The sequence below is a fragment of the Equus asinus genome, chromosome 2 (assembly GCF_041296235.1).
Source record: "Equus asinus isolate D_3611 breed Donkey chromosome 2, EquAss-T2T_v2, whole genome shotgun sequence".
Lineage (NCBI taxonomy): Eukaryota > Metazoa > Chordata > Mammalia > Perissodactyla > Equidae > Equus > Equus asinus.
Genome location: NC_091791.1, coordinates 192,310,794 through 192,337,420, shown reverse-complemented (window position 1 = coordinate 192,337,420; position 26,627 = coordinate 192,310,794). Strand labels below are relative to the sequence as shown.

At 35.4% G+C, this 26,627-nt stretch overlaps 1 protein-coding gene across 2 annotated transcripts in view; it reads left to right on the top strand.

Moving 5' to 3' along the window:
- The window catches only part of MAP4K5 (mitogen-activated protein kinase kinase kinase kinase 5), a 104,030-nt gene that overhangs the window by 7,984 nt on the left and 69,419 nt on the right, over nucleotides 1–26,627 (top strand). For both annotated transcript variants that reach the window (XM_070504325.1, XM_044765619.2), the window contains exon 2: nucleotides 12,433–12,490. In XM_070504325.1, the coding sequence (XP_070360426.1) occupies nucleotides 12,433–12,490 (58 nt within the window). The remainder of the gene's footprint in view (nucleotides 1–12,432; nucleotides 12,491–26,627) is intronic.

Genomic DNA, 26,627 nt, shown 5'->3' with positions numbered 1-26,627 from the left:
TCACTTTAGCCATCATTTCCAGTGTTTTTGACAAAGACAAATGGGAAAGAATGCGGATTGACGTAGATTTCTCATTCTACTTTTGCTTTCAAAATTTATAAAAGTTTCACTTCTAAACTTTAAATTGTGGTTTCAGACCAAATACACAGGAAGAGAAACGTGAAGCTTATTAACAAATGGTGCTTGTGTTTTCAGGCCTTTGTTGTCAATTTGAGAACTTAGCCCAAGATCAGACAAATTGGACCCAGCTCTTTTACTTGGCTGCATTGGACAATTTGGAGTATTCATACATGTTTGAGTATTGTTAGAAGACTATTGCTTTCCATTTGTGTCAAGTACTATTTAAGTTAGAGAGGATAGATAGCTCTCTGAAAAGGGCAAGATGAATTTAGGTCTAATGTGTAGCTCTATTTCTGTTAAATGTCATAATCTCCCGCTGAGATTTTGAGAAGATGATGTGGGAAGCCAGGCTGATAGCCTGGTCTATCCTTGGAGCTGTTTGGGCCCATGAGTCATACTGGCCCTCACCTTCCAACATTTTTATAAAAATGAAATTGAGTTAAAATGACTAAGAGTGACTAATGTTTGTTTAGCTCTTTCATAACCCCCAGTTTAGTATTTTTTTCTCACAATAGTCCTGTGAGGTAGAGATGACAGATGTATTATCAGCACTGGTTTACCCAAGAAGAAACTTAATATTTGCCCTAGAGCTTGCTGTTAGTAGATGGCACTATGAGGACTTGAATGTACATCTTCTGACTGTAATCTCTGTTCTCCCCACTGTACCAGAACTGCCTCTTTCAATCCACTGCTGTGCACAGGGCCTTTACCACATTGCCTAGCACATAATAAGCTCTATACAAATTATGGTCAGATGGTGAAATGAGAATTAGCAGGCTTGCGCCTCTGCTGAGAGGTGGGGATTTTTGGGCTGATGTGAATGTGCACGTAAGCCTCAGGTCTCAGCACTAGTTTTCGGAGGTACTTTTCCCTGGTGACCCCAAGTCATTACTCACATTGTCCAGATTGGAGTCCAGGCTCCATTTGCCTCTACTATGGAGATGGCTTAGCGCATAGCCACCCTACCATGTAAATAACTAAAACAAGAAACCACCCTTTTCTTGGTTGTTGGACATCTTTCCTGCTGTGCCTTCTCTTGCCCTCTTTTTGTTGGAACTTTAGACTTATGGTTATTGTTCCTTAGATTAATGGAGTCCCATAGACTACATTCTGTAATGCTATTATAAATTAAAATAAACAAAATGCTGATTATTTCAGGCAGATGGAATAGCCTGCCTCCTGCCACATTAGTAGTTCCTCTCTGTGTGTCTGTCTCGTTTCCGGTAAACAGGGCTGCCTGAGAAGAATGTGACCTTCAGCTTTGCCCTGGGGACCAGTGTGCTACTTCTTGCACACATGCACCCTTTCTTAGGTGCCCGAGGCCTTCCTGCCCCTCTGTCTTAACCCTGCCTCTTACTGATATTGGGACGATCCAATGTGAGTATGCCTAATGTATTTTAATAGAGATAACTTTTTATAAATTACTAACAACTTTTGCATTGTAAGCTTATTAGCTCCTAATTGTGATAGACAGTGGAGATGCTTGGGTCCCTTACCAGTTTTTTCCCAGGACTAATTTCATACCGTTTTTTCTGCAGTAGTGTAGATCCTTGGATAGGACTCACCTTCCGGTTTTGCCTCTGTCTGCCTTGCCTCAGATAGGTAGCCTTCTTTCCTACCTTTTATTTTTAAAATACATTTTAAGTAGTATGTGTTCATTTTAGAAAACTATGATATAGGAATAAATGAATGTATATATAGTATATATATTTGATATAGTACTTTGTTCATTTAACAATATATCGGAAACAGCTTTTTATGTCAGTAAATATACACGTTTAATATTTGTGTATTATTTCCTTGCATTGCTTACAATTTTTAATCCATTATTGTTGAACAAGTGGATTGTCTCCCTATTATAAGCAGTGCTATGATCAGTATCCTTGGATAAATTCACACATCCTTAATTACTTCTTTCCATAAATTTCTAGAATTAAATTTTCTATTTTAAGGTTTTAGTGAATTTTGACCAATTATTCTCCTAAAAAGTTGCACCCACAAACAGTGATTGAGAGTTCACATCTTCCCTATTTTAATCTTAACTCAAGCCCTTTCTTCCCTTTCCTTCACCATCAAGACCTCCAGATAATTAGTTCAATGTAAGTAATCTTCTGAAACTCTCCTTTTCGTAAAATCAATCTGTATTAGGAAAGGGCTAGGAAAACTCATTTTAGAGACAAGTATCCTAAAAGACTAAAGCTTTAGTGTCTCCTGAAATATAAGTTATGTGGACAGATTTGGGGTCACCCTAACGGGAAGGCCTCAGGTGCTGAATATGTCTGCCAGTAGTGAGGAGACCCTGCAATACAGCCTTCTTCCATAGCTGAGGGAGCCCTGTCTGTTTACCTGTGCAAATGCGTGTGCAAGACAGCTTGGCAATAACTGCTCCACAAAAAGTAAGGAGTTTGGGAGCTGGCAGGGACCGCTCACACAGTGCATATATCTCCTGCCCTATCCTTGACAAGTGGTCGCTTAACTTATATAAATAATAAAGACATAATACATTTAGCAGCAGTCAGTTCCTTTTTGAGTGCTATGGAAAACTTTCCTGTATTGATTTAAAATCTGTCCCATTAAAACTCAAAACAGGGCAATTCTTTGCTGTCACGTCACCGATACTGCTCTCATACCTGAAGTACCTGATACATAAGAGATGCTCAATGAATGAATGTTAAATAAGGAATGACTAATCTTTATTTTAAATTTCATGTGGAGGATATGCTATAAGTGGCTCCTCCTCTTATTATATACTGTTCACATAAACTTGATGATCTTATTGGAAGTAGTCTCCTTGAAATTTATAAAACAACTTTGTATTATATTATATTAGTAGTGTTTATAACCTCCCTTTTTCCCAAAAAGATTTGTAATAGAAATAAAAAGAAGCATTTTACTTTGCTCTTGTCAGAGGATAAAGTATTACATTCTGTTTTGACTGTAACACTGTCAATGTTTATTTTTTAATTTTAAAATATCATAACTTTATAGAAATTTGCAAAGAGAAAAGTCACATCTAATGTCATGAATCTAATATTTTAACTACTGCCATTTCGTTGGACGTGGAACTTTGAGCACATAATCAAAGTAAATAGTAACCAGAATAGTGAGAAGGGTCTGGAATCTTTATGTGGCATGTTCAAGAAATTAGCTTTTTTCATCCATAGAAAGGGAGCGTTTATATTTTTATGTGAGCAAGGTTTAAATTAGAACTTAGGCCCCCTGACTGTGTAGGGACTGAATAAAATGATGAATTTAGATGTTTGCAATTCGTCATAGTAGGAGGAATAGACTATATCAGTCTTATCTCACAGACCAAAACTGGAACCCCTAAGGAGAAATTATAGGAAAGTAGATTTTACTTATAAAAAAGGCTTTATACAGCTAAAGTTATCCTAAAAATGAATGTATCAGCTCGACCAAATGACCTCCATAGACTAAGTAGAAGAGAGTTGCTTTTTAGAAAGGAGATTGAATTAAATGATTTCTAAAAATTTCCTCCAAATTGGGATTCTAATAGAACAGTATGTGTGGAGTAGTTTTAGCTTTAGTTTCGTCTATTTTCACAATCTCATAAATGTGGGTGATTTTTTAGGATTCTGTTCTTGACTCTCTTTTCTCCTAAGTCTACATACTCTTCCTAAGATATCTCATTTGCCTGTTGTATTCAGTCATGTTGATGATGCCCAAATCTGTCTCCAGTCGGCTTAGCTTTTGAGCTTTAGGAGGTGTCTGTTAAGTGGCTTACAGGTTATCACCAGTTAGTTTTCCATAGGAACCTAAAATTTAAATACATATATCCAATCTGAGCCCCTCATCTATGCACCTTCACTGCCCTTGTTCCTGCCCCCGTAAAATGTGTTCATCTTCCTGTGTTTGTCATCTTGGTGAATGGGACCACACTGTCTACTCAGCTATACAATCCAGAAACTAGGAGTTATCCTCAACTTGCTGTTTCTTTGCATTTCACATTAAATACTTTACCAATTCCTAATGGACACAAGGTTGAACTAGAGTATAGCAAAGGAGGTAGAGGGAAGTGAATGGATTTGGTTTCTATTTCTAAGCCATCAGAATTTGTTGATGTATCAGATGTGAAGAATATGAAGGAAACAAATGAAGAATGACCTTGCGTTTTGGACTTAAGTAACTGGGTGGATGCAGTAAATTTTATTTAGATTGGGAAGACGTGGGGATGAATGGGGTTGTGGAGCAGGGATAACAGAGTGTTCTGTGTTAGACACACTAAGGTAGAGATGCCTGTCAGGTTTCCATAGATTTAGGAGTCTGGAGCTGAGGGAGGAGAGATTTGTCCTGGACAGGATTGTTAAAGCCATGGGACTACACAGGAGAATGTTGGACAAAGAAAAGGTGAAATTCCATCATTAGGATAGGTAAGAGAGGAGGGAGTAGCAAACAGGCTGAGGCGTTATTGAAGGTTTGAAGAGAGAGGAGTAAAATTGTCCTTACAAAGAGTGGAAAATCAAACCTCATGGAGAAGTTATAGTTTTAGATTTTTTATCCTTTGAAAATAAGGCCAGTTAGCATGATTTTGTAATTTTTTTCTAGTAACATATAGCTATTCAATACCGGTATGGAATTAGTGGATAATTGGGTTTAATCAGATTAGGATTTTGCCAGTCTAGTATGATGGAGGGAAAGAGGGGAAAGTTAAGGCTGTCTTCAGGAGAGTGATTATAAATGGAATGATGGACCGTGGAACCCTAACAGTTAAAGGAAGGTTAGAGGAATTGAGAGAGGTAATTGGTAGTCATAGGGGAATGCATTGGTTGACAAGGTGGAAGAATTGCTGAAATGGTTGGACTGGAGAAAGTGAACTGAAAGGATAGGAGGTCATGATCAGGAAGCACAGTGTTTGAAATCAACATTCAGATAGGAGGTCAAGGAATGAAAAGTCAGAGAGGAGATCTGGATGTTGAAGTCTCTAAGAATGGTGGCAAGAGAAGGGTGGAGAGAAAGACTGAGCCAGGGGCCGCAGAGTCTTAAATGAACCAAGAAGGGTGACCAAGACATTGGTAGATGGTAGCTACAGGAGGATAGTGAGTGATACAGTCTGTCCTGAGCTTCAAAGGACTCTTCTCTCTCACCATCCCCTCTTTACATTGTTATGTTCCCTTAATGCAAGGTAATTTTACTTCTTTGAAATACCCATGTTTTCTCCTATTTTTACACCTTTTCCTGGAATTCTGCCATTATCCTCCCCCCTGGCCGCCCCAGGAAAGTCATCAGGTCTCAGCTTAGATTTATTTTTTCCTGGGAGCTTTCTCTAGCCAGCTTTGACAGGCTCAGAACCCTCCTGTGTTGTCTTTTATCGCCTTTGAGAGCATTTCTCACACTATATTGTATTTACTATTCACTTCTCTGTCTCCAACTGATGGAAACTCTCTGAAGACAGGAACTGTTTTGTTTCCTTACATCCCCAGTATCAACAACAGTGCCTGGCATGTAAGTAAGTGTTCATTAACATTTGTTGATGAATGGACCAGTTGACAACAGTGTTCCATAAGGAATCAGGTATAGAGGGTTTACAGCCTGTGACATAATTGACTGCTTACTTCTTTTGTGATGAACCAGCTGCTTTGGATTCTTCAAACCTTGTAGATGCTGTGCTGCCAGTTTTGTGTTGTAGTTCATATTCTTAAATCTGGGATGTGTAATTCTGACTCTGAGGAGTAGTCACTGGCCACTGGAGATAGCTTGTTAAATATTGAGACATCTGGATTTTCTGTTGTTATGTTAAAGAATATTTTTGGAGGAAGGGGACATATTTAAAACCGATGCCCTCAAATGGCTTCATGGAAAAGTTTTGTGACCCTAAAAATATGCTGGAAAGAAGTTAACTGGGGATAGGAAGGGGGCCTAATGTGAAGACTAGTAAAGTGGAGTGTAAGAGCTGACCTCGTTTATCTTCGTGGGACCATCTTGATTGCCATAGCTTTTAGATGACTGTCATTACTTACCAGTTCCATTTTTTACCCTAGTTTAAAAAAATTCTCTAACTTCATGGCTACTGAGATGTACTGTGCATTGAGTCATATCTTCCTGTTCTTTGTTGAAAACTTGTAGGTAAAGTGTCTAGACACGAGACCTTTCCTTTAATTATTTGCCACATTAAAAATTTCACAGCATGTGGGAAAGTTATGGCTGATAAAACTGGCAACTGCATAATATTGTTGAAATAGAAATGGCTTAGTTGGGAAGAGCAGTGTCTAATTTTTTTTCTTGGTGCAAGTGTAGATCTAAGCATAACTTTTTACTATGAATTTAAAAATCCAAGACAGGAAAAGAGTATAAGTTAACGTACTTCTCCAGAAATAAATTGACTTGGAAATGTTAATTAAGAGATTAAAGGGAAAGGCATTGGCGATAAGAATGGAAACTTAATTTAACATTCGGAAAGGCTCTTTTATGGATTCTATAATGACACTGACCTCATTTATTATTAGTTTATCTTTTTTCACTCAGTAATTTCAATTCCTGATTAATAAGAGTTAAATAAGAGATATACTGTAGTAAAGTACTTTGTGTGATTTCTGGGTGTTTAGTATACTCTTAAGTCTGAATATTAGTGTAAAGCAATAACCTACTATAATGAATAGGAATCAGAAATATATTTAGATCCTTTTTGGAGAGGCTGTGGTACTTCTGTTAGTTCCTTTTGTAAACATAATGCAGGATCTTCAAATTGTGTGTTAAAGTTAAAACCAAAAATACTCGAGAATATCACATTTAACTTGTTGGAGGGAAATGTTGGGTTTCAAAAACGAGGATTATGTATGACTCTTCTGGATTCCAGTGTGAAATTGTGTAGTTCAGTTTCTGAAAGATCTCTTTAGTAAATTGGATCTGTAAAGTCTCTGTTTAGAAGATCTTTTATTCTGAAAGCCTCTTTGCCTTTCATTATAAAAGAGCCTGGTACTGCTTTCTGTTTTAAAAATTCAGCTGGAAAATTACCGAGTACTAACATTTGCCCATCAGTTCTTCATTTGGAGAGAACAGAAATGTGTCTTCAAAATGGAGACTGACATTTAAGTATTTATCTTATCAGTGGGAGTTATAGCTTATAGTATTTTCTTTAGTTTTTGCTTCTGTAACTACATATATTTTGGCTTCTGCATGGTGTAGCTGGATTTTAAAATGCTTCTTTATTTTATGTGGTTCTGTAGTTGTTGTTCAAATCCTCCAATGATCTGTTCCTTTCTGAGCCCCTCAGAATCTCTTAAAAAAAAAATCAAGGTGTCCTTGGTCCTTTCCTCTTCATTTTGGTTCTATTAAATTGAAACACAACATATTTGTGTTGATTCTAATCATAAAAATTGACTCATGAATGTGTCTGAAAGTATCTATATACTTAACAAATAATTTTATATGTATTTAAAAAATAACTAATAGACTTAATTTTTAGTACAGTTTTAGATTTACAGAATATTTGAGCAGATAGTACATAGAGTTACATCCACACCTACACCTAACCACCCACACAATTTCCCCTTTTATTAATGTCTTGCATTAGTGCGGAACATTTATTACAATTATTGAACCAATATTGATAAATTATTATTATAGTCCATATTTACAGTAAGGTTTCACTCTTTGTATTGTATGTTCCATGGGTTCTGACAGATAGATACTGACAATGTATCCACCATTTCAGTTTCATACAGAATAGTTTCACCACCCTAAAAAGCCCCTGTGCTTCACCCATCCATCACTCTCCCCCCAAAACCCCTGGCAACCATTGTTCTTTTTACTCTCTCTATAGCTTTTCATTTTCCAGAATGTCATAGAATTGGAATCATAGTATGTAGCCTTTTCAGACTGGCTTCTTTCACGTAGCAGTATGCGTTTAAGGTTCTTCCATGTCTTTTCATGGCTTAATGGCTCATTTCTTCTTATCACTGAATAATATTCTAGCGTAAGGATGTACCACAGTTTGTGTATCCATTTATCTACTGGAGGACATCTTGATTGCTCCAGTTTTGGCAATTATGAATAAATAAATTATGAATAAAGCCTGCTGTAAATATTTTTGTGCAGGTTTTTGTCTGGACATAAGTTTTTAACTTAATTGGGTAAATGCCTAGAAATGGGAATTGCTGGGTCATACGGTAATACTATGTTTAGCTTTGTGAGAAACTGTCAAACTGTCAGTATATGTGTTCTTAAGAATCAACTTAATTGAAAATCTGGAAGGATATACTCTAAACTATTAATAGTAGTTACCTCAGGGGGATGAGATTAGAAGGGAGGGTGTCTGTCATCTTATAATTGTTTTATATTATTCGAATTTTTAAAAACAAAATATTATTTTGTAATTTTTTACAAATAAATTTTTTCTCCAAAATGCTTTATTTAATTCATAGTAATAAAAATTGAAAATGAATCAACATAAAAAGAAGTAATTGACCATTTAAAACAGTATATTGTAAATTTCATAGCACTTCCTAGTTATAGAGGATTTTAATGTTTTATTCTTATTTTTTAAGTGAAGACAGTAATAACCTTCCTCAATCATATTTGTCCATTCAGCACATTTATAGAGCATCTATCTGAGGCACAGTCCTGCAAAGAATCATGCCCAGGGCTAAGAAGAAAACACACTTAATCCAGCCTTGGGATATCAGGCAAGACTTTCTGGAGGAGGTGATTCCTAAGTGGCATTTGAAGGACAAGTTTGAATTGACTGAGGGGGAGAGGAGAAGGGCAAGGGAAGGAGAATGTAGCAGAATGAGGATGACGTTTTCAAACTAGAGAACAAGTCATTTACTTCTGATTAATCTGACTGAAACCAGAATTAATTGTTCTAGACTTCTCAGAGAAGCATATAGATCTTTTCATGTTGTTGGCACTTGTTTGGTAGTCTGTAAGTGGGAAGTGTAGACTCATATTTTCTTTCGGTTTCTAGTGACTGGCAGAGTACATTGCTCTAATGCCTGCTTTCCTTGGAAAACTGGAGTAATGAATAGCCTGAAGATACTGTGTTGTTGCAGATGTGTCAGCATCTATCACGTCACATGAGTTAGATGTGGCATTTCTTACCTGAAATTTAGAAGCTTGACTCTTCAACTGTCCCTATTTGTGAGTGTACATACATGTTACTTTCTTGTGCCATCTCTCTTACACTTAAACCTTTCTTCCCAATGTAGAAACTTCCACTTTATGTCCATAGATGTTTTTCTGTTTTCTAGGATTCCAGTGAAATTCTTTGAATTATCAGTTAGGGGGATGGGAACAAGTGAAAACCAGGAAATGTGCTCACATTTAGGGATAGAAGTGGATATGTTTGCTGGATTGTGATGCAAGAGCCTTAGAAGCTAAACATGTTGGAAGGCTACTGACTTTTACTTAACTGTTTTTAGAGTACTTAATCAGTAAGATTTTTCCTGGGATCAAATTCATCTCTCAAATTATTTCTTTAAGACTTTAAATATGTAGGAGTCACATTCCTTTACATTGAAAATCATCGTAGGAAATAACGGTTAATTTAATGTAAAAGATGATTAGTATATTACTTTGTAAATTTATTTGCAACAAGGCACCCCTGAGATCTATTCAATATTATCCAGTTAGTACTTTTCTCTAGTACCTGTTGCATTTTTTTAAACTTTATTTTAAAAAACAAGCAGTGGAGGAGTAGAGGAAATGTATTCAAGAGATGTTTAGGAAACGGAATAACAATTTGCAGAGGGATTGCTTATGGTGACTTGAATAAGTCCTTAACTAGCTAATGTCCACGTGAGCCTGTTGCATTTAAAAAACAGAAAGAGAGCTCTCATGTACCGAAAGGAGCAGTGAAAGCTTGGCGTCCGAATGCAGTGCTGGGCTCCTGCTCTGACTCCTGCCCCTGTCAGCAGGATGGCCCTGGCAAGTCACTCAACTCTACTGAGCTAAGTTTTTTGTTTTTAAATAGATAGAACTAAATAATGAATATGAAAGTTCCTCCAAACTATAAAGCATTCCAAATGTAATTGCCATCATTATGATGGAATTTGTCTTCTAACACACATCTGTAACCACGTAACAAGATTCCCAGGAGGTCAGTTATCATTACTGCTTCTGTAACTTCTGGCCATGCTTTCTGTCCCCGAATCTCACTGGCACGTGAAATGTTGAGCAGTGGACGACCTAAATCTATATGCACGTAACTTTCAGTAACCCAAGGGTGATTGCAGTGCTGAAAGCTCTTAGGAACTGGGACAAGACCTGAGGCTAACAGACAAGTCTTTTGTCCAAGGGCAAGAAAGAGGAGAGGGTGGGAATGATGGGTGGCTGCTGGCCACCTGTTCCCATTCCTCTAAGTGTGTTCGTTGATGATGGGGGGGAGTTAAAATGTCTGTTCTCTCTCCCTGAGGCCTCTTCTTAACCCCTTGATCAGAGTAGATGAGGAAAATGAGGACTTTGATCACAAAGTATTTGAGACTTCTGCTGTAGAAAATCCTCTTTTGTGTCTTCTTTCTGGTTGTGACTTTCCCTTTGTATCCCTCTCCCCTTTTTCTTTTTCTTATCCTCTGGATGTCGTTCTGAAGCTCCCTTCACTACATTCTTTGTCATCCTTCTGTTGCTTTCCCTTTTGCTTTTCCTGTTTCCTCTGGTAACATGACTTATCTAATCCAGCAAATTAGTGTATCATACTTTCCTGTTTTATCATACACTTCTTATTTTTTATGCCAAGGATGAAAGTTCACTTTCGAATCTAACATAGTAAGTGAAAGACGTTGTAAATTATTAAATTACATTTCCACATGTGGTGTGCCGCTAGGTGCAGTGAAAGTGAGCATTCATATTAGTGATGACAATATAATGTTCCAAGGCTTTTTTAGACTGTTTCAGCAGTTTGTATTGATGGCCTTAAGTGTTCTTATTCATACCCTTTGATTAAGTGTTCTTATTCATACCCTTTGACATAATAATTTCATATTTTAGAATCCATTTGAAAGAAATAATCTTAAATAATGAAAAGACTATGAGTAACACCCTTAATGTCTAGCAGTAAGGGAGAATGATCATATGGACTATTAATTTGCTGTTTAAAATTACACGTAACATTGAGAAAGTACATAGTTTTAAAAACAATAAAAATTTGTAGCTACAGTAGAACTTGGTAGATACAGATTTAACATCCAAGGTGGTGGGAGTATAAAGTCACAAATTTTTTTTAGAGCAATATGGCAATATATCTATTTTAAATCCACATATCTATTGTCCTAACAATTATATTTCTAGACTGCCTTGCTGATAAAGTCTGATATGTGCTAAAATATTTACAGTGATAGTCATTGCAGCACTAATTATAGTAAGTCTGTCCATGATATTTTGTTAAGTAGTAAATAGTTTTTCTTCTAGGAATTTATCTGAAGGAAATAATCAAGGCTGTGGATAGATATAAAGCTAAGATATAGTTATCCATCTGTTTGTAATTGTAAAAGAATATTAAAATCCTAAATGTCCAGCAATAGCAGATTAATTAAATTATATATCCCATCAATGGAAGATTAGGCAGCATTGCAAATCATGTTGTAGAAGACTGCGATGACATCTTTTTCTACACTCGCATGCACACACATGCACATACACACACATGCGGCACATGTAGGGCAAAAAAAGAAACACATACACTAAATATTAACTTTTTTCTCTGGGTTGTAAGATATAGATGATTTTTAAAAAAGTTTCCCTTTAATGACCTCTGACTATCTTTATGTATATATAAAATATATAAAGACCATGTGTATTTCTTTTAGATTAAAAAAAGTATTAACTCGATATAAAGAAAAGACTTGGAGGAGGCAGCCCTAATGAACTAGCAGTTAAAGTTGGGTGCACTCCACTTCGGTGGCCTGGGTTCAGTTCCCAGGCATGGAACCACACCACTTGTCTGTCAGTAGTTATCTGTGGCGGCATCTCACGTAGAAGAACCAGAAGAACTTACAACTATACACGACTATGCACTGGGGCTTTGGGGGAAAAGATGGAGGAAGATTGGCAACAGATGTTGGCTTAGGGTGAATCTTTCCCTGAAAGAAAAAAAAAAAGAGTTGGAGGAAGTAGACCAAAATTTTAAACAGGAGCTGTTTTTGTGTGGTGGGACTAAAAGTAACTTTCTGTATATGTGTATCTTTTGTATATTTTTATTTAATGGGAAAATGAGTATACTCATTTTATTGGAAATACAGATTTTGGGTTTTAACTTTGTTAAAAACATAATTGATAGCAACTAATTAACATAGTACCAAGTAACTTTTATATAGGTAGTTAACACACTTTTTAAAAATTTTATTTTCATTTTCATTTTAGGCCAGAAATATACATACGGGAGAGTTGGCTGCAGTAAAAATTATCAAATTGGAGCCTGGTATGTATTACAACCCTCAAGACAATTTTTGAACACTTTGCTTGTGCAGGTCATAAATATAGGACTTAAAAGCATTTTCCGTATTTCCTTCTTTGTTTCCCTTCTTCCAAAAGAAATCTTATTTATATCTTGTTAGGGCAGCAGGATATCTCTAATATGGTTAAATTAAATTCCAAAGGAGGTTGTTATTTAAAGATGAGTTTGATGTAATAGTTTTGTTGCTAAATAAAATTTGAAATATGCACATTCAAAAATTGGAAGACATTGACAATATTAAAATAATTTTCTTTTAAGATTGCAGTGAAATATTTGAACTTCAATTTTAACTTTCATAAGAATTTGATTAGGAAAGTATTTATTGATTTTTGGGGGCTATTCAGTAATATTCAGGATAATGATATTTTATATGTCATCTGTTCTCTGACTGGTTGATTTAGGTTTAATAATTCTGGCCTTAGCCTAGTGCTTATTTTTTTAACACCTTTGTCATAAGACTTTGTTTTAAAATATACTGACTAACTTGCTTTGAAAACAAAACTAGTATATAAAACCTGAAACAGTTTCATTATTTTGATATCCTAAAAGTTTCCTTTTTATTTTGTTAATGATGGGATCTTTAAAAAAATGTATTAAAACTGGTACTGTGCTCAGGTTAACTGCAAAGAATAGAAAATTCAGGATTTGTAGAGAAGAAAATAAAAATAATCTGTTACTCTATCACTCAGAGAGAACTATTATTGCCTTTTAGTATATTTCCTCCCATTTTCCTCCTATGTATACATGTAAACATTTTACAAAGTTAGCGTATACTGCATGTACTGTGTGCTGTTCCTCACCAACGTTACATAAAGGACATTTTCTAGGTCAGTAAATACTCTTTTCTTTTTTTTATTGAGGTATAATTGTCATACAACATTATATTAGTTTCAGGTACACAACATAATGATTAGCTATTTGTATAAAGTATTGTGAAATAATCACCATGGTAAGTCTAGTTAGCATCCACCACCATACATAGTTGCAGACTGTTTTTCTCGTGATGAGAACTTCTAAGATCTACTCTCTTAGCAACTTTCAAATATGCAATACAGCATTATTAACTGTAGTCTCCATGGTGTACAGTGCATCCCCAGGAATAACTGGAAGTTTGTATATTTTGTCTCCCTTCACCCGTTTCACCCACCCCACTCCTGGCTCTGGCAACCACTAATCTGTTGTCTGTGTCTGTGAGCGTGGTTGTTTTTTTGGAAGATTCCACATATAAGTGAGATCAGTTGGTGTCTTTCTCTTTCTGACTTATGTCACTTAGTATAATGCCTTCATGGTCCATCCATGTTGTCACAACTAAAAGTTTCTAATGAGAGCAGTAGTAGCTTTTTTCCTTCATTTTTTTTTATTGTGGCAAAATACACATAATGTAAAATTTACCATCTAAATCATTTTTAAGTGTTCAGTTGAGTGGTGTAAAATACATTAATGATGTTGTACTGCCATCACCACCATCCATCTCCAGAACTCGCTTCATCTTGTGAAACTGAAACTCTGTCCCCATTAAACAATATCTTCCCTTTCCTGCCTCCTCCAGCCCCTGGCAACCACCATTCTACCTTTTGTCTCTGTGATTTTGACTACTCTAGGGATCTCATGTAAGTGGAATCATGCAGTATTTGTCTTTCTGTAACTGGCTTATTTCACTTAGCATAATGTCCTTAGGGTTCATCCATGTTGTCACATATGTCAGAATTTTCTTATTTTTCAAGGCTGAACAACATTCCACTGTATGGATATACCACATTTTACTTATCCATTCATCTGTTGTTGGACAGATGAGTTGCTTCCACATTTTAGCTATTGTGAACAATGCTGCTGTGAGCATGAGTGTACAAATATTTCTGCTTTCAGTCTTTTGGGTATATACCCAAAAGTGGAATTGCTAAATCATGTGGTAATTCTATTTTTAATTTTTTGAAGGACCACCGTACTATTTTCCACAGTGGCTGTACCGTTTTACATTCTTACCAGCAATTGAAACAGGGTTCTACTTTTTTCACATCCTTGCCAGCACTTGTTATTTTTCTGTTTTGTTTGTTATAGCAGCCATCCTGTTGGAGTGTGAAGGGTATCATTATTTCATATCCCCTTTTTTTGCATTTTGCTAATGATTGCTGATGTTGAACATCTTTTCACGTGCTTATTGGCTGTTTGTATTTCTCCTTGGGAGAAATGTCTATTCAAGTCCTTTGTCCATTTATGAATCGATTTGTTTGGGGTTTTTTGTTCAGTTTTAAGAGTCGTCTATATTTTCTAGGTATTAATCCCTTACCAGATGATTTGCAAATATCTTCTCCCATTCTGTGGTTTGCCTTTTTACTATGTTGATAGTGTGTTTTGCGGCACAAAATTTTAAAATTTTCATGAAGTCCTATTTGTCTTTTTTTCTTTTGTTGCCTGTACCTTTTGTATCATATCCAAGAAATCATTGGCAAATCCAATGTCATGAAGCTTTTGCCCTATGTTTTCTTCTAAGAGTTTTATACTTTTAGGTCTTGCTTTATAGTTTTAGGTCTTTGATCTATTTTGAGTTAATTTTTGTATATAATGTTAGCTAAGAGTCCAACTTCATTCTTTTGCTTACGGATATCCACTTTTGCCAGCACCATTTGTTGAAAAGACTGTCCTTTCCATATTGAATGGTCTTGACACCCTTGTCAAAATCATTTGACCGTATATGCAAGGGTTTACTTCTGGGCTCTTGTTCTGTTCCATTGATCTATATGTCTGTCTTTATGCCAGTATCACACTATTTTGATTACTATAGCTTTGTGGTAAATTTTGACGTTAGGAAGTGTGAGTCATCCAGTTCTGTTCTTTTTTAAGATTATTTTGGCTATTTAGGGTCCCTTAAGATTCCATATAGACTTTAGGGTGGATTTTTCTGTTTCTGCAAAAAATGTCATTGGGATGAAGATTAGTAATTTTTGACCAGGTGGGTGAATATTTGGTAATCTGTTCATTTGCTGCTTCATAAACTTAGACATGTAAAGTAATTGTGTGACCATAATTATGCCAATTTCTTAATTTGAGCAGTTAAAATGGTTTTGCATTTCAAATACAATATTTTGATCATTGTGTGTATGATTCATTAGAGAGATATTACTGAGGTAGCATATGCTGCAACACTTTAAAAATAAGCTTTGAGATATGGCACAGTATCTTTTTTCCCAGATAATAGAAATTGTTGTAATGATGGTCTTTTAGAGTCCTCTTAAGGTGCACCTAATAAGTATAGAATGATCTCCAAAATGTCGCTAACAGAAGAGATTGTAACAGAACTCTACAAGCACTTGCTACACCCTCTCCCCCCTGCCCCCAGCAGTCACTTGAAGTTCCAGGGACAGTTGCCTTCCAGATGCTGAGTGAGTGGGGCTGCAGAGGGAGCGTGCACGCGCATCTCTGCTCTGCCTTCAGTGAGCGCACTGGGCTGGTTATCGCGTGTTTCGCTTATTCGACTTCAGGGTATGGCTTACGTTTGATTACAGTTCATGTAAGGAATTAATGAGTTTATTTTTAAAATCCTACAATTCTGACTTCTCAGTAAGCCATAAAAAAGAAAAATATGTCATTATATGATGTTTTTATTTAACACATAAGGATTAATTGCTAAGACCATAAATTAAGACACTTTGAAAGGTTGGAATTTCTCACTGCCTTGCTTTGTCAAAGCTGCTGACTTTATATTAGAATTCACTCATATATAAAAATTGGCCAGTGTTTAAATTCTTTCCCCCAAGAAGAATAACATAGAAGTTCAATAAATGCTTGATAACGTGATTTTAGTGTTTGACCATTTTTATATTCTGTTAATTGCCTATATGTATACTTGGCCCACTGCTGTCAAGTTGTCTTTCATTATTGGTTTTTAGATGCTGACTGCACTTTGAGAATAGTAACACTTCATGTGTTTTAAAAGTTCTCTCCACTTTGGCTCTGTCTTTTTCCTCTGCCTGTGATCCTGTTCCTTTCTGTGCAGAGGTGTGCTTTTTCCCCTCAGATAAATTTGTCAGCCCTCCTTTCTCTGCTCCCCTCTTCCTCATGCTTGGGCCTTTTCTGCTAGACAGTTCTAAAACTACTTAACTGTAATCTCTTGTAGTTTTTTCTGTTTTTCTTCCGACATGTCAGCATTTGCCGCATCAGGAACAGTTTGCTTGAGGGGGAAGGAGGGCTCCAGGGCTCTTCTTTTCAGAGGACTGCACAGTTTCCCAAAACTGTTTGCCAGCCTTTCATTCACAGGATCGAAATGCTCGAGTTTTCCTAAGCTCGATTTCCATGGAACTGTGGGTTTTCTTTTCTGTTCCAGTGATTTTTTTCCCCCTCCTGTTCGTAGTTCGGTACTATCCTGTTTCTGATGACTCTGACTTTTCATTGCATTATATAATCTTCATTGCTTTTATTTTTTAGTTATTTCTTTTCTATTTTCATAATTTTTTTCCAGGAGAACTTTAAAATCATTTTTCTCAAAGAGAAAAAAAGCTTGTGAGATTAATTTAGAAGACTTGACATTTTGACAATAATAAGGATTTTTTCTTATTCAGATCTCCAGGAAGGTGTTACAGCTTTTGCCACATGAATCTTCATATTTATGGTATTTCTCACTATTGTGAATGGCATTTTTTCCCCCTCTTACACTTTCTAGTTGGTTACTGTTGACATTTATGTAAGTCATTGATTTTATTGGATTTATTTTCTCTCTGGTAGTCTTTTGGTATTTTCTCATAGTTTTTCTGGTAGAAGTATTATTTTTAGTGCTCTTTGATGCCTTTTTTTGCCCTAAATGTAACTTTGTCACATGTTGATATTGCCTGCCCTCCTTCCTTTTGTTCCTATCCATGTGGCATATAGCAAACATACTCATGTGGCGTTTGGCAGATGGACAGAGCTGCCGTGCTTGGGCCTATCATTTTACTTTAATCCTTTCTGGGTCATTGATTTTTAGGTGTTTCTCTTGTAAAACATCATATTTGAGTTTTATTTTTTAACCCTGTCTGAGTGTTCCTTTTAGTAGATGAGTCCATCACTATATTATGTTCAGTGACATGTTTGATCTTCTGTTGTGGTTTTTCATTCTTAATGTTTCTTGAATCTTTTTTAGAAAAATAATGGCTAGAGGTTTCCTTTATTTTTACTGCTGATAATATGAAAGGTACACAGTCTAGTTTCATCAGAGGATGGCTTGTAAGACTTTGAATAATATACTTAATGTTTTTGATTTATCAACTTGAGAAATGAAACGGTCATTGACTTTTCAGGTTTAAAAATGTTGAATTTTGCTTATTTTCTACCCTCCTACCACTTCTCCCAGTTTTCAGACATTTGTTAGTTTATTTGGGAGTTTTAGCCTCAGAACTTTTTGATTATACTGGGGCATGAGTGTGTCTGCATATCTTTTTCTTTTAAGGATTATAAAACACCTATTATTTAGACTTAGTTTTATATTTAAGTAGATCAGTGTCCACTACTGGTCTTCTCAGGCCACGTTCTAGTCATTCTGATTCACTTATTTTGTATCAACTGTCGATAGGATGAGTCATATCATCACATAGATTTTCCCATACGTATTAGGAATAATATAATTTGAACCGACAAATTGATTGTTCTTCCCAAACCTGCTCTTCCCTCAGTCTTCTGCAGTTTGGCGAGCAGTTAGCCAAGCCAAAATTCCAGGCGTTGTCCTTGATTTCTCTCTTTTATTTGCACTCCAGTGTCAGTCTATCAGTAAGTTCCTTCAGCTCCACCTCCGAAGCATGTCCTAAATCCATCCACCTCTCTTCATTGCCGTCTCCACCCCTGATCTCCTCCCACACCTGCCTTCTGCCACCGTCTGCTTTCCTTCCACAGAGCTACCAGGGTGATCTTTTTAAACACAGATCGGATCATAGCGCTCTACTGCGTAAACCTTCCTGAGGCTTCCAGATCCACTTAGAATAATATTCAAACTTTGACCCTTGCTTATAAAACCACGTGACCCTCCCTGTCTGCTTCGCTGAGCTTGTCATATATCATTTTCCCTTCCCTGCTCTGCTTCCATTTTCTTTTTATGTAAACAGTGCAAGATTAAACCAGCCGTTCCATTCTGCCTGGAGTACTATTTTTCATAACCTTTTGCTCAGAGGCTCCTCGTCATTCAGATCTTAAACGTCTTGTCCTCAGGAGACCCATTTCTGACTCCCTAATTTAAAGTCACCACCTAGGCCCTTGTTATTGTAGTTCTTTGCATAGGACATGTGAGTGCCTGATGCTTTTTTAATTTATTTATATGTATTGGTTTGTTTAATGTCTGTCTGTCTCCTGGAATGTAAGATCCACGAGGATGGTGGATCTGTCCTCGCTGTTGTATTTCAGCACCTGGAGCAGGATAGGCATGCAGTAGGCACTCAGTAAATAGTCTTTGTACAAGCGAATCTTGTACATGTCTTTCTGTTACCTTTGAATAAGAACACCGGTTGACTGGATACAGAATTATTGCACCATAATTCTTCTCCCATCCTCAAAAAAATCTATAACCCTTTTCTCCCTTGAATAGTGTTAGAGAAAACTGTAAGGCCAGCTTGACATTTTCGTCTTGTATGTCGCTTGTTGCTTCTGCCTGATTGTGGCTCTAATTCTGCATGTCTTCTCTAAGCTGTGATGTTCAGAAAATCAGCCCTTAATGTTTACTGTGTCTTCACATTTCTATTCACGGTTAATAGTAATTGTAATATTAGTAACTCTAGTAAATAACAGCAATAAAATTAGTCACTTGAGAAGTAAAATGAGCTTCTCTTATACTTTAAATATATGTACTTTTCTTTTTAGTAAATAGTTTCATTTATTTTTATCATCCGTGCTTTAGAATTTGAGGAATTGATCTTCTATTTGTGACAGTGATTTTATTCATTTGGGTTGTTCCATTACATTTTATTTGTGGATTTGTTTTGGTTTTTGCCTTTTTAAGAAAAATGTTTTCTATGTTCATGGATTTTTATACCATTTTTTTTAGTATTTTCAGTAAAGCCAAAGTAGATGATGTTTTTCACATTTTTGGAACAGACTTAAGGGAATGTTTAGGTCAAAAATATGATGGAATGCTAATGAATTTTCCCAACATTCAGTTCAGCTACTTCAAATAATTCTGGAGACAGCTGTATTTCAGAAATGAATTCTTAACTGTACTCAACAGCTTCATAAAAAGTCGCACTACAGCCAGTTTAATACAAAAGTGCTTCCTTATATTGATTTAACAGATGAGCTGGTTTAGGATTATGTTTAGACATGAAAAGATAATTATTTGCCAGTATGACTTAGAAAAAGCCTTATGTCTGGTAAAATATAAACAAGACGTTTTTAAGTAAATGATATCCCAGCTGTGAACTTAATACTTTTCACCAAAGTTAAAAATAGATTTTTGAAATTTACTATACTTCTAGAGTCCTGAATTTTATTATAGATTTACTGACTTGCCCATGGCAATTTAATTTTATAATATTATATTTAAAATTTTACAGAAACAGATTGCTTTTAAGGGTCTTCCTAATACTCATAAAAATTCTAAAGTGAAGCTTAGAGTTAAGAATAAAAATAGATTAGCACAGAGAATTAGTTTTTTTAATTAACCACAAAAATGATTGAAAAAAGAGTCACCATTCCTTCCATTTTTGTTGCCCTGTGGTATACACAGGCAAATGATTGTTTTCAAGAATGATTTAACCATTTTGTATCTCATTTATATAGTAGATACTTATTAAATATAGACACCATCTTACAAATGGTGACATTCTAATAAAGTTTGACTTACCAATGATTAGTATTGAAAACAATCGATACCAGTAATAGCATTTTGAGTTTTAGTTGGATTTTCCATCTCTTTGGTCAGGCATCAGGACTACCCTAAAAGATGGCAGATATTACGATGATGCACGTCGCCATGTTTTCCTGTCTGTCTGTGAATTCCAGCCTCCCTTGAACTCATTTTACAGATGCTCATTTTGCTCAACAAGTCTGTAGCTAGTGACAGCTGACAGCCAGAACAGGAGTAAGATTCCTGGGAAAGCTGATCATCAGAATCCTACTTTCCCCTCCCCTCTTTTCTCTCCTTCCATTATCTCTCTTTTGTGGTGACACTACATGATAGTGCTTTAAAATTATATGAATTCTAGTTTTTTAAAAACTATGAACAACTCCATAACAAAAACAAGCAATCTGATTACAAAATGAGCAGAGGATCTGAATAGACATTTTTCCAAAGAAGACATACCGATGGCCAACAGGTACATGAAAAGGTGTTGAGCATCACTAATCACCCAAAGATATGTAAATCAAAACCACAATGGGATATCACTTCACGCCTGTTAGAAAGTCTTTTATCAAAAAGATAAGAAGAAGTGTTGGTAAGGGTTGGAGAAAAGGGAGCTCTTGTGCACTGTTGTTGGGAATGTAAATTGGTGCAGCCATTATGGACAACAGTGTGGAGCTTCCTCAAAAAGTTAAAACCAGAACTACCATATGATCCAGCAATTCCACTTCTGGATATTTTTCTGAAGAAAATGAAAACACTAACTCTAAAAGATATCTACACTCCCATTTTCATTGCAGCATTATTTCCAAGAGCCAAAACATGGAAACAACCTAAGTGTCCATCAACGGATGAATGGTTGAAGAAAATGTGGTATATATATATATATATATATACAATGGAATATTATTCATCCATAAAAAAGAATGAAATCATGCCATTTTTGACAACACAGATGGACCTTGAGGGCATTATGCTAAGTGAAATAAATCAGACAGAGAAAGACACATACCATATGATCTCACTTATATGTGGAATCTAAAACAAATAAACAAAAAAAACCAAGCTCATAGATACAGAAAATAGATTAGGGGTTGCCAGAGTCAGGGGTTAGAAGTGCTGGGCAAAATGGCTGAAGGGGGTCAAAGGTACAAACTTCCAGTTATAAAATAAGTAGTCCTGGCGATGTAATGAACAGCATGGTGACTATAGTTAATAATACTGTATTGCATATTTGGAAGTTGCTAAGAGAGTAAAAGTTCTCATTACAAGAAAAAAATCTGTAGCTATGTATGGTGGTGGATGTTAACTAGACTTATTGTGGTGATCATTTCACAATACTATATACAAATAGCTAATCATTTTGTTGTATACTTGAAACTAATACAGTGTTGTCTGTCAGTTATACCTCAATAGGAAAAAAGAAAAAAAACTATGACTCTTGCTTACAGGGATGGAATTTAATAAATATTAAATCGTCGCCCAGGGTGATTAGTGTAATATGCTTTTTGTTTGCTTGCTTGTTTTTTAAAATGCTAAATTGGAAATTTCATTAAATAGTCCAGTATTTTTTAATAAAATAACAAGTTAAATGTATTTCATTAATTTAGACGGTTTTCAAATAAGTAGGAATCTTTAAATAGCTTTGAATAGATGGTTAAAACTTTTCTCAGTTTTGTTTTATACTACCTTATCTTGTTTCCTGGAAGTATAAGCAGAGAAAGTAGAGTAAATTTTTAAAAGGTCAGAAAGTATATAAAGATTTAAACAGCTATTAGTTTGCTTTGTTAACATTCATGGAAGAAATTCCAAAGTTGGAGCTTTGGCCAATTAGGACAAATGTCAGCTATTCTGGTTAAGTGGTATGTTCTTGCTTTTCAGTACTTCTATTTAAAAATCTAAGAATTTTTATTTTTGAAAACAATCTGTAAGTAAAATATTGGTACCGTATCTTCACTATTTGGAAAGTTCAAGTCTGAATTGGTGGAAAATGTTAATTTGAGGTCACACATGCCCACCAATGTTCTTTTATTGGCTTTGAATATAGGTACAGAAAACTAATAAAGGCTAAATAGATATTTTCTGCTATCTATTAGATAATAAATATTTTCACTTGTAATGCTAGGCTACTCTGTTTCATTTGATCCCAATTTGCTTTTGAACAAAAGATGAAATTGAAATAGATACTTTTTGTTACTATGTAGTAAAAAAGGTAAACTTCAATGTCGGATTCTAAATTAGTGAATTTACAATTGATATTTTCTTTCTCAGTGAATTTTCAGAATCTAAGATAGGCACCCCAAAGAAAATGTTTTGTTAGAAATGGCTGTTGTATCTGTTTACATTCTACGTTCATCTTACTCAATGGAAAAATTCATTATTTCCTTAATACCCGTCAAAACAATCAAATTGACAATATTACCACCATTGTGTCACTATATTTTTCGTGGACATTTAACAATTATGTGACAGAATATTTAGCATGGATTAACTGGTTTTCTGAAAATAATACTGCTAATTTATGAGCTATACAGGAGAATCTGTTTTTTCTTTGGTATCTATCTTTAACATTGATTTTGTTTCATAAACTTCAGAAATGTATTTAGTACTTGCTAGTGTAGAAAACTTTTGCCATTGCTTGATACTGCAAATATTAATTAAAAGAACTGCTTTTTGCATTATAATTTTCCTGTAAATAATACCAAAATTGTTAGATTGCGGGATGTTTATTTTTAAAAAGTTTTTTTAACTTGAATATCCAACTGTAGTGAAATGGTTAAATAAATCAGGCTATATTCACATAATTTTAAATTATTTTTTGTTGTAAAAAATACATAAGCTTTACTGTCCTAACCATTTTTAAGCTTATAGTTCAATAGTGTTAAGTGTATTTGCATTGTTGTGAAACAGATCTCCAGAACTTTTTCATCTTATAAAACTGAAACTCCACATCCACTAAATAACAATTCTCCTTTGCCCTCTCTCCCCAGCCCCTGGTAACCACCATTTACTTTCTATATTTATAAATTTGACTGCTTTAGATACCTCATATAAGTGGAATTATACAGTATTTGTCCTTTTGTAAGTGGCTTATTTCATGTTGTAACATATGACAAGATTGCCTTCCTTTTTAAAGGCTACATAGTATTTCACTATATGTACATACCACATTTCTTTTATTCATTTATCCGTTGATGGACATTTGGGTTGCTTCCACCTCTCAACTATTGTGAATAGTGCTGCCATGAACATGGGGATGCAAATATCTCTTTGAGACCTGCTTTTAATTCTTTTGGATGTATACCTAGAAATGGGATTACTAGATCATATGGTAGTTATATTTTTACTTTGATAAGGACCTGCCATACTGTTTTCCATAGTGGTTGCACCGTTTTACAATATTGCCAACAGTGCACAAGGGTTTCAACTTCTTCACATCCCTACTAATGCTTGTTATTCTCTGTTTTTTGATAATAGTTTTCCTAATAGGTGTGAGGTGATATCTCATTGTGGCTCTGATTCACGTTTCTCTGATGATTAATGATGTTGAGCATCTTTTTGTATGCTTGTTGGCCGTTTGTATATGCTCTTTGGGGAAGTGCCTCTTGAAGTCGTTGGCCTATTTTTTAATCGGGTTATTACTTTTTGTTGTTGAGTTGTAGGATTTCTTTATATATTCTGGATATTAACCCTCATCAGATATATGATTTGCAGATATATTCTTCCATTCCATAGGTTGCCTTTTCACTCTGTTGATAGTGCTGTTTGATGAACAAAAATTTTTACGTTTGATGTTGTCCTATTTGTCTACTTTTGCTTTTGTTGCTTGTGCTTTTCGTATCATAGCCAAATCCAGTGTCATGAAGCTTTTCCTCTTTGTTTTCTTCTAGGAGTTTTATAATTTTTGGTCTTATGTTTAGATCTTTAGTCCATTTTGAGTTGAGTTTTGTATACAGTATAAGATAAAGGTCCAACTTCATTCTTCTGTATGAGGATATTCAGTTTTCCCGGCACCATTTGTTGAAATGACTTTCTTTTCCTCATTGGGTGGTGTTGGCACCCTTGTCAAAGATCATTTAATCATGTTGTCTGGGTTTATTTCTGGGCTCATTATTCTGTACCTTTGGTCTATATGTCTGTCTTTATGCCAGTAGCACACTGTTTTGATTTCTCTAGCTTTGTAGTATGTTTTGAATTCAGGAACTGTGAGTCCTTCAACTCTGTTTTTTTTTTTTTTTTCAATTTTTTTTTTCGCTATTTGGGGTCTCTTGAAATTCCATATGAATTTTAGGAGAATTTTTTCTATTTCTCAAAAAAATGTCATTGGGATTTTGATAGAGATTGTGTTGAGTCTGTAGATTGCTTTGGGTAGTATCGACATCTTTACAATATTAAGTCTTCTAATCCATGCACATGGAGTATCTTTCTATTTATTTGTGTCTTCTTTAATTTTTTTCGCAGTGTTTTATAGTTTTCAGTGTGCAAATCTTTTACCTCCTTGCTCAGCTTCATTCCTAAGTGTGTTATTCTTTCTGATGCTATTGTAAACAGAATTGTTTTCTTATTTCCCTTTTCTAGTTATTCATTGTTAATGTATAGAAACACAACTGATTGTGTTGATTTTGTATCCTACAACTTTTCTGAATTTGTATGTTAGTTCTAAAAGTTTTTTTGTGGAATCTTTAGAGTTTTCTGCCTATAAGATTATGTCATCTGTGAAGAGAGAGAATTTTGTTTCTTCCTTTCCAATTTGGTTGCCTTCTAAATGATTTTCAGTGACACAGGAAATATTTAGAAAATATTAAGTGAAAATATATTGTGAAAGGGTAGAGTTATGAGTGCAGTTTGTGTGTGTGGTGGGAGAGACCTCATAATCATATACTTATAGGGCTGGAAGGAAACAAAATGCTATGGTGGGCATCTCTGCATAGTGAATTCATGGGTGATTTTAATTTTATCCTTTACATTTTTCTACATTGTCTGACTTTCTAAAATAGGAATATTTATGTGGTACAATAATAAAGAATAAAATATAGAAGTTTTGTTTAGCTTAAAAAAGGTGATTTCCGTTATTGATGCCCATATAGAACTAGACATGTTTCTGATAGTTTTCCATGAATATTTATTAATAATTAGAGGGTTAAAATAGGAAATACAACTCAGAAGCATCATGATTAATAATTATAATATATGAACAATGAAGTAGAAATACTTATGGTAGATATAAAAAGCATAAACCAGTTGATAAAAAGCATAAACCAGTGAAATAACAACTGGAAAATCCTGCTTCACTTTTTGTGGAAATATTAAAATATGCTAATGTTTTAAAAGTTAAATATATAATATTAAATAATATTTTGCTGGTATTAGTCAAGCTTATAGCCTTTCCCAAAACATTGTCACGTGAAAGGAACAGAATTTTAGGGGTTTAAGAGACAGAATAGGTTTGGGGCTCTGCGGAGACATTGCTAGGGTTCTAAACAGGATCTACCAATAAATCTCTGCATACTTCAGGAAGGTAACTAGAAATTGTACTAGTGGTTCTTTTGGGGGAAGGAGGGTAGATGAAAATCACCTGTGGAACGTTCACAAAATAAACATTCCCACCTTTAAAAAGCTCCACCTTCAGAATATATCCAGACTCACCTTTCTCGACACTTTCTTTGCTGCCAGCCTAGTCTGAGCCGCTTCAGCTCCTGCATGAATCATCTCAGTGATCCCCTGCTGAAGGCCTTCATATCAACCCCCCGGTTCCCCCCAGCACACATCATGTTGAACCTGTTCTCAACACAGCACCCGGAGCAATCCTTCTGAAACTAAGATAAGATCCTACATTCTGTTGCTGAAAACTCTCAAAGGCTTGCCTTCTTACTCAGAGTAAAATCCAAGTCCTTATGGTGGCTGGAAAGACCGTATCTGATCTGGCCTTCTCCTTCCTCTCTGGTCTTATCTTCTACCACTGTCTGGTTCACTTTCGAAACATCAGGCCTCTCCGTTTTCTGACATGCCAGACACACTCCTGCTTTAAAGCTTTTCTACTTGCTGTTCCTGGCGCCTGGAATTCTCTTAGATATCTGTTGGACCTGCGCCCTCACTACATCCATCTCTTTCCTCATCTATCACCTTATCAGAAAGGCCTTACTGACCCTCATTCCATGTAAAACAGTGCTTCACTCCATCCACCACACTCCGTTCCCGAGCCCTATTAACTTTTCTTCTCAGCCCTTTGCACTACTTGATATATATATTTATTCATTTTACTTTCTGACAACCACCCAGAGGGCAAGTGTTTTGTCTGTTTTTTTAAAT